This window comes from Colobus angolensis, unplaced genomic scaffold (assembly GCF_000951035.1).
Source record: "Colobus angolensis palliatus isolate OR3802 unplaced genomic scaffold, Cang.pa_1.0 Scaffold33, whole genome shotgun sequence".
NCBI classification, from domain to species: Eukaryota; Metazoa; Chordata; class Mammalia; order Primates; family Cercopithecidae; genus Colobus; species Colobus angolensis.
The window spans coordinates 12459565-12475133 of record NW_012116599.1 but is presented as its reverse complement, the minus strand read 5'-3'; the positions used below and the strand labels follow the sequence as shown (position 1 = coordinate 12475133).

The 15569-nt window shown below is 38.0% G+C and overlaps 1 protein-coding gene and 1 pseudogene across 1 annotated transcript in view; one reads left to right on the top strand and one right to left on the bottom strand.

The window, feature by feature from the left end:
• GIGYF2 (GRB10 interacting GYF protein 2) overlaps positions 1–2754 on the bottom strand; it is a 129033-nt gene extending 126279 nt beyond the window's left edge. The window contains exon 1 of the mRNA XM_011952019.1: positions 2678–2754. Within this exon, the coding sequence (XP_011807409.1) occupies positions 2678–2718 (41 nt within the window). The 5' untranslated portion in view covers positions 2719–2754. The remainder of the gene's footprint in view (positions 1–2677) is intronic.
• A 4639-nt stretch (positions 2755–7393) lies between these two features.
• Positions 7394–8069, top strand: LOC105518851 (annotated as a pseudogene).
• The last annotated feature ends 7500 nt before the right edge of the window (positions 8070–15569 follow it).

Sequence of the window (15569 nt, the reverse complement as noted above, 5' to 3'; positions counted from 1 at the left end):
GTCTGTCCCTAACAAAATTTTAAATGTTCTCCCATCTTCACAACTGCCCCAAGATACAAATAAATTGGTTCATTTTAAGTATCCCTTATTGAACATTATGTTTTACATTATTCACAAAAATGATGACCTTAGTAAACACCGTATCACTTAGTGCTTCTGTCTCATTTAGAGTTAACTGCACACTGGTTCAATGTCATCAATCTAAATCTTGATTCTCAAGTACCCTGGGCACAGCTCTTTACCTCAAGTTTCACAGAGAACGTCATACATGAAGAAAAATAAGGTAGTACTCTCTACACCTACTGAAACTTTCCAGCTCAGGATTACTTGGGTTACTTAAGGGCCTCATGTATTCCCTTTGCCAGAAGGAATTGTGACAGATGATACAAACAGGGCACTATGCCTACTTACACCTGCATTCCTCAGTTCATCAGCATTTCAGATGACTAAGGAAATGCTCCTAAGCTCTAATGTCTGCAAGGTAACAGATATACAATTAGGTGGGTCTACTGTTTAAGCATGGAAATGGTGATTGCCCTCTGTTTAAGGCTACCTCAATTCAAATTTTGTACAAAACACTGAGCCAATCAAGTGAAATACCATCAAACAAAACTTCAGAGTATCAATAAAAAGGAGGATGTGTAAGATGCTATTAAAAGATGCTCAATACTACACTGAGATGACCTTGAGAACTCATGGTATAGGGCAGGAGCCAGCAAACTGTCTCTGTAAAGGGTCAGAGAATATTTAAGCTTTGTGAACCAAATGGCCTCTGTCAACCCTGCCACTGTAGCATGAAAGCAGTCAGAAAATATGGAAGCAAATGGACGTCTCTGTCTTTCAATTACAAAAACTTTACAGTCCCACAGGCCACAATTTGCCAACCCATAATATAGGGCATCAAGCTGAATGTATATTGATTCTAAAACATCATCAGTTTTTCTTTTCCCTTTTGATGTGTCTAATTCCTGGTGTTCCCTTTCTGTTACCTATAAACAGTAGGATGCTGAAAAAAACAACTTCCTTAAATTAGCTGACAATTTTAACCATGTTTTTATAAAGAAACAGACATGAAGGTATGTAAATATAAAAGAGAAGCAGTTACAAATTCTAGATAAAGGCGGATGAGTTGCACACAAAATGGCTTAAAAAGTAACTTATATGAATTTAAATCCACTTGATAAAAAGAATTAAGGTAGAAATAAAGATTTAACTATAAGAATGTCCATTAAAAATATTTTTATAACGAAAAATCAAGAACAGCTTCTATATGCCACATCTAGAGGACTAGTTGAATAAATGATGGTACATCCATACAATGCAACCATTTAATACAATAGAAAATATTTATTAAAAAAAAGATGTTTCTAATTTGGCTATTTCTTTAAGCAGGCTACAAAACTGAAGGTACAGTATGATCCCATTTTTGTAAAAAATAAACGTATATATACACAAATAAGCATACATAAAACCACCTGGAAAGATACACCAAGATATTTACAGTGTGTACCATGGATGTTGAAATTATGATGATATTTTCTGGCTTACTAGTTATTTCTAATTTTTTTAGAAACATATTAATTTGATAATAAGAAAATCATTTTTAAAATATAAACGAATAACTGAAACAAGTACAGCATTACTTAGGTTAACATGTTCTAAATAGACTCTCAAAATACAGGAGTTCCATCAGTTCTTAGAACTTCAAATAGTGCTTTCTCCTTAGTCTCCAAATGCTGGCTATAAAGGTTAAGAAAACTTCGAGATCACATATATTAATAAAAAGAAATGTTTCTAACAGGGTAAGTTAATAAGACTCCTCAAACAGAGTTACCAAAGGAAGTCTATATCATTTATTGAACCACTCCCACCTGAACAACCAAGAGTTTAAGACACAAATCCAATTTATCTATTTTAGATACTGCTTCTGATATTACCAAAGGGGTTGCCTGAGGTTTGAATAGAAAAATTAATTATTATTATTGATGCCACTGAAGAGAGGATCTTCAATCACCAACTCTGGGGAAAAAGAAAGGATGGGAGGGGGGAAGCCACACTACAATGTGATGGATCTCAAAATTCCATGAGAATTCCATATTCGGGGTCCAAACACATCTGTAAGAGACTCAAAGGCCAATTAATCGTTATCATGTCCAACGCTAACTCAATCCTAGATAGGCTACTGCTAACAGCTAGTATAATACTGAACTACCTACCTGCCTGGCCCATCTTTCAAATAATACTTCAGTGAAAACTATTTCTCAAATAGTTTTCATAGAATCTATGAATTCATAGAATTCATAGAATCTATGAATAGCAATGACAAAACAATGTAGCATAAAACATACAGACATAAAAATGTTATAATTATACTTACATAAAATTGTATATGCACCTAGACAATGACTTAAATAAACAGAAAATAATTCTCTAGGAGGGTCAGACTCCCGCCATCATTACATATATAACCAGACAAAGAAAAAAATTTTAATTAAGTATAGAATACACTCATTTACCAAATATAATTTATTCCTGAACTAACACATTGTTTTCAGCGAGGCACATAAAGCAAAAGTCTCAAAAACATGAACATTTATAAACCACCTAGCACCTGTCAAATACTTTACTACTGTATTAGTCATCTAATATCAAAGAGGATGAGATTTTGAAAACTCACCATTCAGGCCCAAAGTTCAGTGTCTGCGTTTCCGCTGCCATTCTTTTCCGTATTTTTACAATAGATTTTTCTATGTGGAGAAACTGTTAACGAGAAAAATATCTCCATACAATTAGTTGAGATTAAATGTGGAATTCCAGGCCAGAAAGTACAGCTAGAGAGTATTTTATTTATGCTCCTCTCAACTAGAGTCACAAAAATGAGATTTTAAAATTACTACTTAAAACAATAATATAGCAGGCAAAGTGAAATGAAGAAATCAACCCTTATATTCTGACTCCCCACCTTTCTATGTTAATCCGGGGGAATGAGGCATAGTTTAAGATGAAGCTAGAGAGACAGGTATGAACAGACCACACAGGACACTGGGGACTAAGTTAAGGATTCTCTCCCTTTATCCCTGGAACAATGGCGAGTGAATGAAGGGTAATATATTTACATTTTAGTTTCTATTACTTCCTAGTAATGGCGCCCCATCACTATGAGGTACATCAAAGATTATTAAAATAAGGACCCAACTTACCTATCGCAGAGCTTCAACTCTCCTCACTTTCTGCGTTTAGCATTTTACCCTCTAGTGATTTTTTTTAACAGACAGTGTGTCTCACTATGTTGCTCAAGCTGGTCTCAAACTCCTGGCCTGACCTCAAGTGATCTTCTTGTCTCAGCCTCTCGAGCCTAGTGCTTCTTTTAAAAATTATCTTGGATCAGGCCAGTAACCACCAGGCAAGTACCTGTATTACAGGCTCATACCTGTAATTCCAGCGCTTTGGGAGGCCGAGATGGGAGAATTGTTTGAGCCCAGGATTTGGAGATGTGGTCTCTAAAAAAAAAATTTTAAGATCAACTGGGCATGGTGGTACATGCCTGTAGTTTTAGCTGCCTGGGAGGATGAGGTAGAGGGATCACCTGAGCCCAGGAGTTTGGGGCTGCAGTGAGGTGTGGTCCTGCCACTGCACTCCAGCCTAGGCGATACAGTGAGACCCCGTCTCTACAAAATAAATAAATAAAAATAAATTCATAATTTGGGAGGCCAAGCCAGGCAGATGATTTGGGCTCAGGAGTTCAAGACCTGCTTGGGCAACATAGTGAGACTCCATCTCTTAAAAAAAAAAAAAAAAAGTTTTTAAATAAAAAAAATATAAATTTTTTTAAAGTTGCCTCAGATTGTCAAGTTAAAATAATAAACTAATGAATTTCACAAGTGACATTTTGAAAGTAGTCTTAAGATATGAGAGCTTAAAAATGGAAAATACTATAAAAATTGTAAATATAACTGGACCTCCATATCCATGGGTTCTGGTCAATGGATTCAACCAACTTCAGATGGAAAAAAACTGCATCTGTACCAGCATGTATAGATACTTATTTTCCTCGCCATTATTCCCTAAACAATACAGCGGAACAACTATTTACACAGCATTTCTGTTGTATTAAGCATTATAAGTAACCTAGAGGTGTTAAAGTATATAGAAGTATGTACACAGGTTATACGCAAATACTATGCCATTTTACATTATCCTTGGACCTGAGCATCCAAGGATTTTAACATCTGAAGGACATTCTAGAACAAAACCCCACACATACTCAGGGACAACTGTATACTGTAAAATATCTCTAATATACATCATACAGGGCACTGGGGACCAAGTTAAGGAGTCTCTCCCTTTATCACCCTGTTGCCTCTGTTTAAATGATCTAAAAAATAATAAACTACAAACGTCTAAAGCTTAGAAACAGCAAAGTAAAAGTGTGTTAACCTTCATAATCAGCTATTCATTTATCTGCCTTCTTTCTGAAAGGTACTTCCAGTCCTATGTCAACCAAGCAGACTCCAAGGGAGATTATCATGTTCTTACTTGACCCTGACTCCCTGCTCCCCCACCACACAAAAGGTGCAAACCAGACTAAAACTGAGGTAAACTTAGTACCCTCCTCATCTCTTTTTTTGGGGGGACAGTCTCGCTCTGTCGCCCAGGATAGAGTACAGGTGGTGCGATCAAGGCTCACTGCAAGCTCCGCCTCCTGGGTTCACACCATTCTCCTGCCTCAGCCTCCTGAGTAGCTGGGACTACAGGCATGTGCCACCACACCCAGCTATTTTTTTTTTTTTTTTTATTTTTAGTAGAGATAAGGTTTCACCATGTTAGCCAGGTTGGTCTCATCTCCTGACCTCATGATCCACCTGCCTTGGCCTCCCAAAGTGCTAGGATCACAGGCATGAGCAACCGCACCCAGCCCCTCCTCACCTCTTAAAACAACTGGTGATTCAAAGAAAACATAATTGCCAGGCATGGTGGCTCACACCTGTAATCCCCAGCACTTTGGGAGGCAAAGGTGGGTGGATCGCTTGAGCCCGGGAGTTGAAGACCAGCCTGGGCAACCTGGCAAAATCCTGTCTCCGCAAAAATATACAAAAATTAGCTGGGCATGATGGTGCAAACCTGTAGTCCCAGCTACTAGGGAGGCTGAGGTGGGAGGATCACTTATGCCATGGAGGTTGAGAATACAATGAGCCATGATTGCACCAATGCACTCCAGCCTGGGCAAAAGAGCAAGACCCTGTCTCAATTAAAAAAAAAAAAAAAATTAAAAGAAAACACACTTTAACATTTTAATTTTCTGAAATTAGAATGAATCTTAAAACTGATGCCAAGTTACAACTGCTACTGGCTGGGTGCGAGTTGTGTTACAGCTGTCTGAACAAGGGCCAATTTTAAAATTGCCACTTTAAATGTCTTCAAAATAATATGATTCTGTATCAAAACTAAATTTATTGTATAACAGAAAAGAAGCAAATACAGCCATGGAATATTAGCGAAGTAACTATTCATCATTCAGAGAATGATTCCAAGTGATTTACAGGACCTCAGAAAGAAAGGGGGGAAAAACACACAAGCCAATGGAGTCTGTTATGGTTTGCTATTGATACTGATACATGACACTGCACAACCCATATGACCACATGCAGCAGCCCTGAAGTACTAAAAGGGGTTAAAAACTAAACAGCTTATATTGCTCTTAAAATCTTCACAAACATCAAATGACTAATTTTTAAACTGATGACAGAATAATGGAGCATTCCCTTAACTACTGTATCACCAATACTTTGAATGACTGGTGGGGAGAGGGAGGAAGAAAGCACAAGGAGACTTCTATAATGCCAAGTTGAAAAGTGATTTAGAAAAGTCAGACTCTAAATACCCAGAAATCTTAGGACTATCTTAACAAATGTATTTTACTTCTATTTTCATTTTCATACATGCAATAAAAGGATACACTGTACAATAAAAATCCATTCTTATTTGCTAAATAAGTTTAAAAGAGCTTTTTTAAAAAATATAAAATAATTCTAACAAGAAAAGCCCGTGCCAGATGCAACAGAGTCTTCTTGGTAGTATTCCTTTCTTTCTCAGTAATGCACAAAATGATTAATCTTATAGTTGCCACATGTTAACATTCAATTAAAATTATGATACATTGCAAATGAATGACTTGTCAAGGTAGAAATAATCAGACCCCAGGAAAGGTGCCCACTGTTAAACTAAAACAGGTATCACTGCTTACAAATCAGCCTTATGACCTTTTGTAACATAAATCAATTCAGTGTGTTTTCAAAAAGTATGTGGACCTATCTGGATGAAAAACAGAGCTGAAGAGACTACATCAACTAGAGCTGTAGAGACAACATCAACTGTAATGTTTTTCTTTTAATACTAAACATCCTGAAGGCGCGGTTTTACCACCATTTTAAGCCCCATCTAGCCAAATGTTTTAAACTCAAACCCGTAAAGGATTTTAGAGCATTGAATAATGGCTCTGCATTTATAAAGCAAGTCAGGATTTAAATCAGACTGAATTTATAAAGCAGGTAAATCTCAACTAAAATTCAAAGTATTTGCTATTTGTGAAAATACTAAATTCATTGTTAGTGATTTAATATTTTCCCCTTTAACTTACTACAAGGCCATCACATATGCCCACATAGGTTCTGCAAAGCACAAAACTCCAGGGTCACTATTAACACAAATGATATAGATGAAGCCCCTACAGGCAGCAGTCTTGAAATATAAACGAAGCCCCAGATTCAAGCAGAATCTAACGAACAATAAGCAAGGAAATCCTGTTTGGGTCCACTTTATCATTGCACCTATAAATCTTTAAGTACTGCAAAACTACTACAATGCACAACCATTAAAAGCTCAGAAGATTTTTCACGGTCTTGAGCTGGAAACCAACTACCATTTACAACATGGTTTCCATAAGAAAATTATTTCCTAATGTAAAGACTTGTTTTTTTGTTAAGACTGAGTGAGTCTTGCTCTATTGCCCAGGCTGGAGTGCAGTGGCACTCTGCACTTGGCTCACCGCAACCTCTGCCTCCCAGGTTCAAGTGATTCTCCTGCCTCAGCCTCCTGAGTGGCTGGGATTACAGGCGTGCACCATCACACCCAGCTAATTTTTGTATTTTTAGTAGAGACAGGGTTTCACCATGTTGGCCAGGCTGGTCTCGAACTCCCAACCTTAAGTGATCCACCTGCCTCTGCTTCCCAAAATGCTGGGACTACAGGCATGAGCCACCACACCCGGCCCCTAAAGTAAAGATTTCTGAAGAACTCTTAAAAGCCTAAGAATATTTTTTTCCTTTCTCAGCACAAGGTACCCACAGTTTGTGCCCTTTCTGCTGCTCCCCAGCTCTCAGATACAGCTGACACCATGGATTTCGGAGACCTGAAAAGTCCTGCCGGCCTCCAGGTGCTCAACAATTACCTGGTGGACAAGAGCTACATTGAGGGGTATGTGTCATCACAAGAAGATGTGGCAGTACTTGAAGCAGTGTCCAGCCTACCGCCTGCTGACTTGTGTCATGCCCTTTGTTGGTATAATAACATCAAGTCTTACGAAAAAGAAAAGGCCAGCCTTCCAGGACTGAAGCAAGCTTTGGGCAAGTATGGTCCTGTGGATGTGGAAGACACTATAGGAAGGGGAGCTAAATAGTAAAGATGATGATGACATTGATCTCTTTGGATCTGATGGGAGGAGAAAAGTAAAGAAGCGAAGAGGCTAAGGGAAGAATGCCTTGCACAATATGAATCGAAGAAAGCCAAAAAACCTGCACTTGTTGTCAAGTCTTCCATCTTACTAGATGTGAAACCTTGGGATGATAAGACAGTTATGGCGAAATTAGAGGAGTGCATCAGAGGCATTCAAGCAGATGGCTTAGTCTGGGGCTCATGTGAACTAGTTCAAGTGGGATACAGAATTAAGAAACTTCAAATACATTGTGTAGTTGAAGATAAAGTTGGAACAGATATGCTGGAGAAGCAGATCACTGCTTTTGAGGACTATGTGCATGCAGTCCATGGATGTGGCTGCTTTCAACAAAATCTAAAATCCATCCTGGATCATGTCATTTAAATAAAAGCTTGAAAGATTAATTAAAAAAAAAAAAACTAAAAATAATAAACCAAGTGATTTAATTATCAAATAAAGAGACCTGCATTACTCAGAACAGTGTTCTGCTCATTCTTCTTTATGATTCAAAGCAGGAAATCAAAGAGGCATGAATGCTGGAGAAATCTAACTTATGTACTTAAAAATACTGTATTCTCTTAATTCTGAGTTGCTCATCCCAGATAGCTCCTTCCAAATCAATTTCAACTAGCCCAGGTTTAATGTATTTACATGTACTGGAGGCATGGTCCTACACTCTGCCTCTGAATTATAAATTAGTTGGAAACTGTGCATTATTTCTGAATAGTCTTTTCTAAGAATGTAACGAGGTGTTAAAAGGAGCTTAGGGCAACATTTTAAACTCCAACTATCCAAATGTTTTCAGCTTAAACTCCTAGAAGACTTGTGACCTTTGGAAAACAGCTCTGGAGGCCAGGTGCAGTGCCTCACACCTGTAATCTTTGGGAAGCGGAAGGATGCAGATCACTTGAGCTCAGAAGCTCAAGAACAGTCTGGACAACACGGCAAAAACCTCATCTCTACACAAAATACAAAACTTAGTCGCGCGTGGTGGTATGCTCCTGTAGTCCAAGCTACCTGGGAGGCTGAGGTGGGAGGATTGCTTGAGTCCAGGAGGTTGAGACTGCAGTGAGTCCCTCCAGCCTGGGCAACAGAGCCAGACCCAGTAAGGAAAAGGAAAAGAAAAGAAAAAGAAAAGGGAAAGGAAAGGGAAAAGAAAAGGGCTCTGAGTTTATAAAGCAATTCAGGATTTGAACCAGACTCTGGACGCTCTGCTCCATCATGCTATCCTGCCTCTGCAGACTGTCTTTTGTTGAAACTATGACCTCCCTTTTCCTCCATTACCAGCACTATCCTGGTATTTCTCTGCCCATCTTTATTTCCCTCTAAATTACAGAATGGCAAAGAGGGCATGCAGAGAGTAGGAGTGTCATTTTAACAACAGCAATTAAAAATCTGCCCACAAATTTCTAACTGGACACTGGCTGGGAGAGATGATCCCACCCCTGCAATTAACCACAAATTTGATTTTTCTCTCCCATGACCAATGTGGCATGGGATCAACAACTGATCACATCATCAAGGCACTACTGTTTTCAGTTTACTGGTCAGCCAGTCTCAAAAGCCCAGACCATCTGAAACTCTCTCTACTCCATCCCTTACATCCAGTCATTTTGTCTCAAATTTAGCCTACTTCTCCTTCAAGATTCCTCTTGCATTCCTCTCATTATAGTCCAAACTCTATTAATGCATGTCTGGATTATTATAACAAAAGTTCTCATTCGCTTCCCTGACTGGGCCTCAAGATCAATTTTCCTAAGGCACCTTTCTGATCATGGCCTACACTCCTCTAAAAAAGTCCAATCACACCTACTATGTACCATCAATCTGACAATCCATGCCTCCCTCTCCAACTCAATCTCCTATTGTTTCACCTCCTAACTCAAGGCCAAATGAGAACTTTCTACTGTCCACTGCATTTTCCTTCCTCTTTAGTTGTGCTATGACACACCCTTCCCCCAGAAGCCCGACCTCCCTCCCTTAGAATGGCTCGTACAAAACCAAGGATCTATTCAAACACCCACTCCATAAAATAGTTCCCAAAGCAGTAAAAGCACTGCTCCCTCTGGAAGGGAAAATCTAAAACACAGGATAACAGAAATGGAATGGAATCTATAGGACTGAATGTTGGGGGTATTTTTCAAACATGTATTATAAAGCTTAAAAGGAAGCAGAAAACAGCAAAATGAATTTGGGGGGATGGATACTGAGGATGGTTTTGAACAAAATAAGTGCAAGGTGCTTGAGGAGGTATCCAAAAGACCTAGAGTTGAAGAGTAGTCAGAATAGAAAGATACAGATTTAATGGAAGTGAATCCATAAAGTTACAACCAAAAATTGAATAAGGCTACCCCAAAGCAGAAATCTTAAGAAAGAACAAGAACAAAGCCTCAGCAATCACTGTACAGGCTGATACAGGAAGAAAGAGAAAGATCACAGAGGTAGAGATCTCTAGCCCAAACCTTTCACTAAACTCAAATTCACTGACTCTAGTTTTCTCCCCCGAGGTACTACTCTCACCACATTCTCTATAACTAAAATAGAACCCATACTAACCTCCAAGAAGTTCACAATTCCTCTTGCCTCTCCGCTATTCCCATTTCCTGAGGTAAACATGTTAACAGCCTAGTGTGTATCCCTCCATACTTCACACTCAAACATGTTCACATATATGTGGTGGGGAAAGGGGATTAGCTATTTGCTATTATAAAGCAAGAATCATACTATATACCTTATTCTGAGACAGGCAATTCTCTCAATATATTTGCATGGACAAACTTCTAATAAACGAATACAGAGTTAAGTTGCAGTTTTTAAAAGCTAAAATGGGCCGGGCACAGTGGCTCATGTCTGTAATCCCAGGACTTTGGGAGGCCAAGAAAGGTGAATCAAGTTGAGGCCAGGAGTTCAAGAACAGCCTGGCTAATATGGTGAAACCCTGTCTCTACTAAAAATACAAAAAATTAGCTGGGTGTGGTGGTGCACGCCTGTAATCCCAGTTACTCAGGAGGCTGAGGCATGAGAATCATTTGATCCCAGGAGGTAGAGGCTACAGTGAGCTGACATCGCACCACTGCACTCCAGCCTGGGCAACAGAGCAAGACTCTGTGCCAAAAAAAAAAAAAAAAAAAAGTTAAAGCTTACAGCCACTCATGGTCTGTCCCTAACAAAATTTTAAATGTTCTCCCATCTTCACAACTGCCCCAAGATACAAATAAATTGGTTCATTTTAAGTATCCCTTATTGAACATTATGTTTTACATTATTCACAAAAATGATGACCTTAGTAAACACCGTATCACTTAGTGCTTCTGTCTCATTTAGAGTTAACTGCACACTGGTTCAATGTCATCAATCTAAATCTTGATTCTCAAGTACCCTGGGCACAGCTCTTTACCTCAAGTTTCACAGAGAACGTCATACATGAAGAAAAATAAGGTAGTACTCTCTACACCTACTGAAACTTTCCAGCTCAGGATTACTTGGGTTACTTAAGGGCCTCATGTATTCCCTTTGCCAGAAGGAATTGTGACAGATGATACAAACAGGGCACTATGCCTACTTACACCTGCATTCCTCAGTTCATCAGCATTTCAGATGACTAAGGAAATGCTCCTAAGCTCTAATGTCTGCAAGGTAACAGATATACAATTAGGTGGGTCTACTGTTTAAGCATGGAAATGGTGATTGCCCTCTGTTTAAGGCTACCTCAATTCAAATTTTGTACAAAACACTGAGCCAATCAAGTGAAATACCATCAAACAAAACTTCAGAGTATCAATAAAAAGGAGGATGTGTAAGATGCTATTAAAAGATGCTCAATACTACACTGAGATGACCTTGAGAACTCATGGTATAGGGCAGGAGCCAGCAAACTGTCTCTGTAAAGGGTCAGAGAATATTTAAGCTTTGTGAACCAAATGGCCTCTGTCAACCCTGCCACTGTAGCATGAAAGCAGTCAGAAAATATGGAAGCAAATGGACGTCTCTGTCTTTCAATTACAAAAACTTTACAGTCCCACAGGCCACAATTTGCCAACCCATAATATAGGGCATCAAGCTGAATGTATATTGATTCTAAAACATCATCAGTTTTTCTTTTCCCTTTTGATGTGTCTAATTCCTGGTGTTCCCTTTCTGTTACCTATAAACAGTAGGATGCTGAAAAAAACAACTTCCTTAAATTAGCTGACAATTTTAACCATGTTTTTATAAAGAAACAGACATGAAGGTATGTAAATATAAAAGAGAAGCAGTTACAAATTCTAGATAAAGGCGGATGAGTTGCACACAAAATGGCTTAAAAAGTAACTTATATGAATTTAAATCCACTTGATAAAAAGAATTAAGGTAGAAATAAAGATTTAACTATAAGAATGTCCATTAAAAATATTTTTATAACGAAAAATCAAGAACAGCTTCTATATGCCACATCTAGAGGACTAGTTGAATAAATGATGGTACATCCATACAATGCAACCATTTAATACAATAGAAAATATTTATTAAAAAAAAGATGTTTCTAATTTGGCTATTTCTTTAAGCAGGCTACAAAACTGAAGGTACAGTATGATCCCATTTTTGTAAAAAATAAACGTATATATACACAAATAAGCATACATAAAACCACCTGGAAAGATACACCAAGATATTTACAGTGTGTACCATGGATGTTGAAATTATGATGATATTTTCTGGCTTACTAGTTATTTCTAATTTTTTTAGAAACATATTAATTTGATAATAAGAAAATCATTTTTAAAATATAAACGAATAACTGAAACAAGTACAGCATTACTTAGGTTAACATGTTCTAAATAGACTCTCAAAATACAGGAGTTCCATCAGTTCTTAGAACTTCAAATAGTGCTTTCTCCTTAGTCTCCAAATGCTGGCTATAAAGGTTAAGAAAACTTCGAGATCACATATATTAATAAAAAGAAATGTTTCTAACAGGGTAAGTTAATAAGACTCCTCAAACAGAGTTACCAAAGGAAGTCTATATCATTTATTGAACCACTCCCACCTGAACAACCAAGAGTTTAAGACACAAATCCAATTTATCTATTTTAGATACTGCTTCTGATATTACCAAAGGGGTTGCCTGAGGTTTGAATAGAAAAATTAATTATTATTATTGATGCCACTGAAGAGAGGATCTTCAATCACCAACTCTGGGGAAAAAGAAAGGATGGGAGGGGGGAAGCCACACTACAATGTGATGGATCTCAAAATTCCATGAGAATTCCATATTCGGGGTCCAAACACATCTGTAAGAGACTCAAAGGCCAATTAATCGTTATCATGTCCAACGCTAACTCAATCCTAGATAGGCTACTGCTAACAGCTAGTATAATACTGAACTACCTACCTGCCTGGCCCATCTTTCAAATAATACTTCAGTGAAAACTATTTCTCAAATAGTTTTCATAGAATCTATGAATTCATAGAATTCATAGAATCTATGAATAGCAATGACAAAACAATGTAGCATAAAACATACAGACATAAAAATGTTATAATTATACTTACATAAAATTGTATATGCACCTAGACAATGACTTAAATAAACAGAAAATAATTCTCTAGGAGGGTCAGACTCCCGCCATCATTACATATATAACCAGACAAAGAAAAAAATTTTAATTAAGTATAGAATACACTCATTTACCAAATATAATTTATTCCTGAACTAACACATTGTTTTCAGCGAGGCACATAAAGCAAAAGTCTCAAAAACATGAACATTTATAAACCACCTAGCACCTGTCAAATACTTTACTACTGTATTAGTCATCTAATATCAAAGAGGATGAGATTTTGAAAACTCACCATTCAGGCCCAAAGTTCAGTGTCTGCGTTTCCGCTGCCATTCTTTTCCGTATTTTTACAATAGATTTTTCTATGTGGAGAAACTGTTAACGAGAAAAATATCTCCATACAATTAGTTGAGATTAAATGTGGAATTCCAGGCCAGAAAGTACAGCTAGAGAGTATTTTATTTATGCTCCTCTCAACTAGAGTCACAAAAATGAGATTTTAAAATTACTACTTAAAACAATAATATAGCAGGCAAAGTGAAATGAAGAAATCAACCCTTATATTCTGACTCCCCACCTTTCTATGTTAATCCGGGGGAATGAGGCATAGTTTAAGATGAAGCTAGAGAGACAGGTATGAACAGACCACACAGGACACTGGGGACTAAGTTAAGGATTCTCTCCCTTTATCCCTGGAACAATGGCGAGTGAATGAAGGGTAATATATTTACATTTTAGTTTCTATTACTTCCTAGTAATGGCGCCCCATCACTATGAGGTACATCAAAGATTATTAAAATAAGGACCCAACTTACCTATCGCAGAGCTTCAACTCTCCTCACTTTCTGCGTTTAGCATTTTACCCTCTAGTGATTTTTTTTAACAGACAGTGTGTCTCACTATGTTGCTCAAGCTGGTCTCAAACTCCTGGCCTGACCTCAAGTGATCTTCTTGTCTCAGCCTCTCGAGCCTAGTGCTTCTTTTAAAAATTATCTTGGATCAGGCCAGTAACCACCAGGCAAGTACCTGTATTACAGGCTCATACCTGTAATTCCAGCGCTTTGGGAGGCCGAGATGGGAGAATTGTTTGAGCCCAGGATTTGGAGATGTGGTCTCTAAAAAAAAAATTTTAAGATCAACTGGGCATGGTGGTACATGCCTGTAGTTTTAGCTGCCTGGGAGGATGAGGTAGAGGGATCACCTGAGCCCAGGAGTTTGGGGCTGCAGTGAGGTGTGGTCCTGCCACTGCACTCCAGCCTAGGCGATACAGTGAGACCCCGTCTCTACAAAATAAATAAATAAAAATAAATTCATAATTTGGGAGGCCAAGCCAGGCAGATGATTTGGGCTCAGGAGTTCAAGACCTGCTTGGGCAACATAGTGAGACTCCATCTCTTAAAAAAAAAAAAAAAAAGTTTTTAAATAAAAAAAATATAAATTTTTTTAAAGTTGCCTCAGATTGTCAAGTTAAAATAATAAACTAATGAATTTCACAAGTGACATTTTGAAAGTAGTCTTAAGATATGAGAGCTTAAAAATGGAAAATACTATAAAAATTGTAAATATAACTGGACCTCCATATCCATGGGTTCTGGTCAATGGATTCAACCAACTTCAGATGGAAAAAAACTGCATCTGTACCAGCATGTATAGATACTTATTTTCCTCGCCATTATTCCCTAAACAATACAGCGGAACAACTATTTACACAGCATTTCTGTTGTATTAAGCATTATAAGTAACCTAGAGGTGTTAAAGTATATAGAAGTATGTACACAGGTTATACGCAAATACTATGCCATTTTACATTATCCTTGGACCTGAGCATCCAAGGATTTTAACATCTGAAGGACATTCTAGAACAAAACCCCACACATACTCAGGGACAACTGTATACTGTAAAATATCTCTAATATACATCATACAGGGCACTGGGGACCAAGTTAAGGAGTCTCTCCCTTTATCACCCTGTTGCCTCTGTTTAAATGATCTAAAAAATAATAAACTACAAACGTCTAAAGCTTAGAAACAGCAAAGTAAAAGTGTGTTAACCTTCATAATCAGCTATTCATTTATCTGCCTTCTTTCTGAAAGGTACTTCCAGTCCTATGTCAACCAAGCAGACTCCAAGGGAGATTATCATGTTCTTACTTGACCCTGACTCCCTGCTCCCCCACCACACAAAAGGTGCAAACCAGACTAAAACTGAGGTAAACTTAGTACCCTCCTCATCTCTTTTTTTGGGGGGACAGTCTCGCTCTGTCGCCCAGGATAGAGTACAGGTGGTGCGATCAAGGCTCACTGCAAGCTCCGCCTCC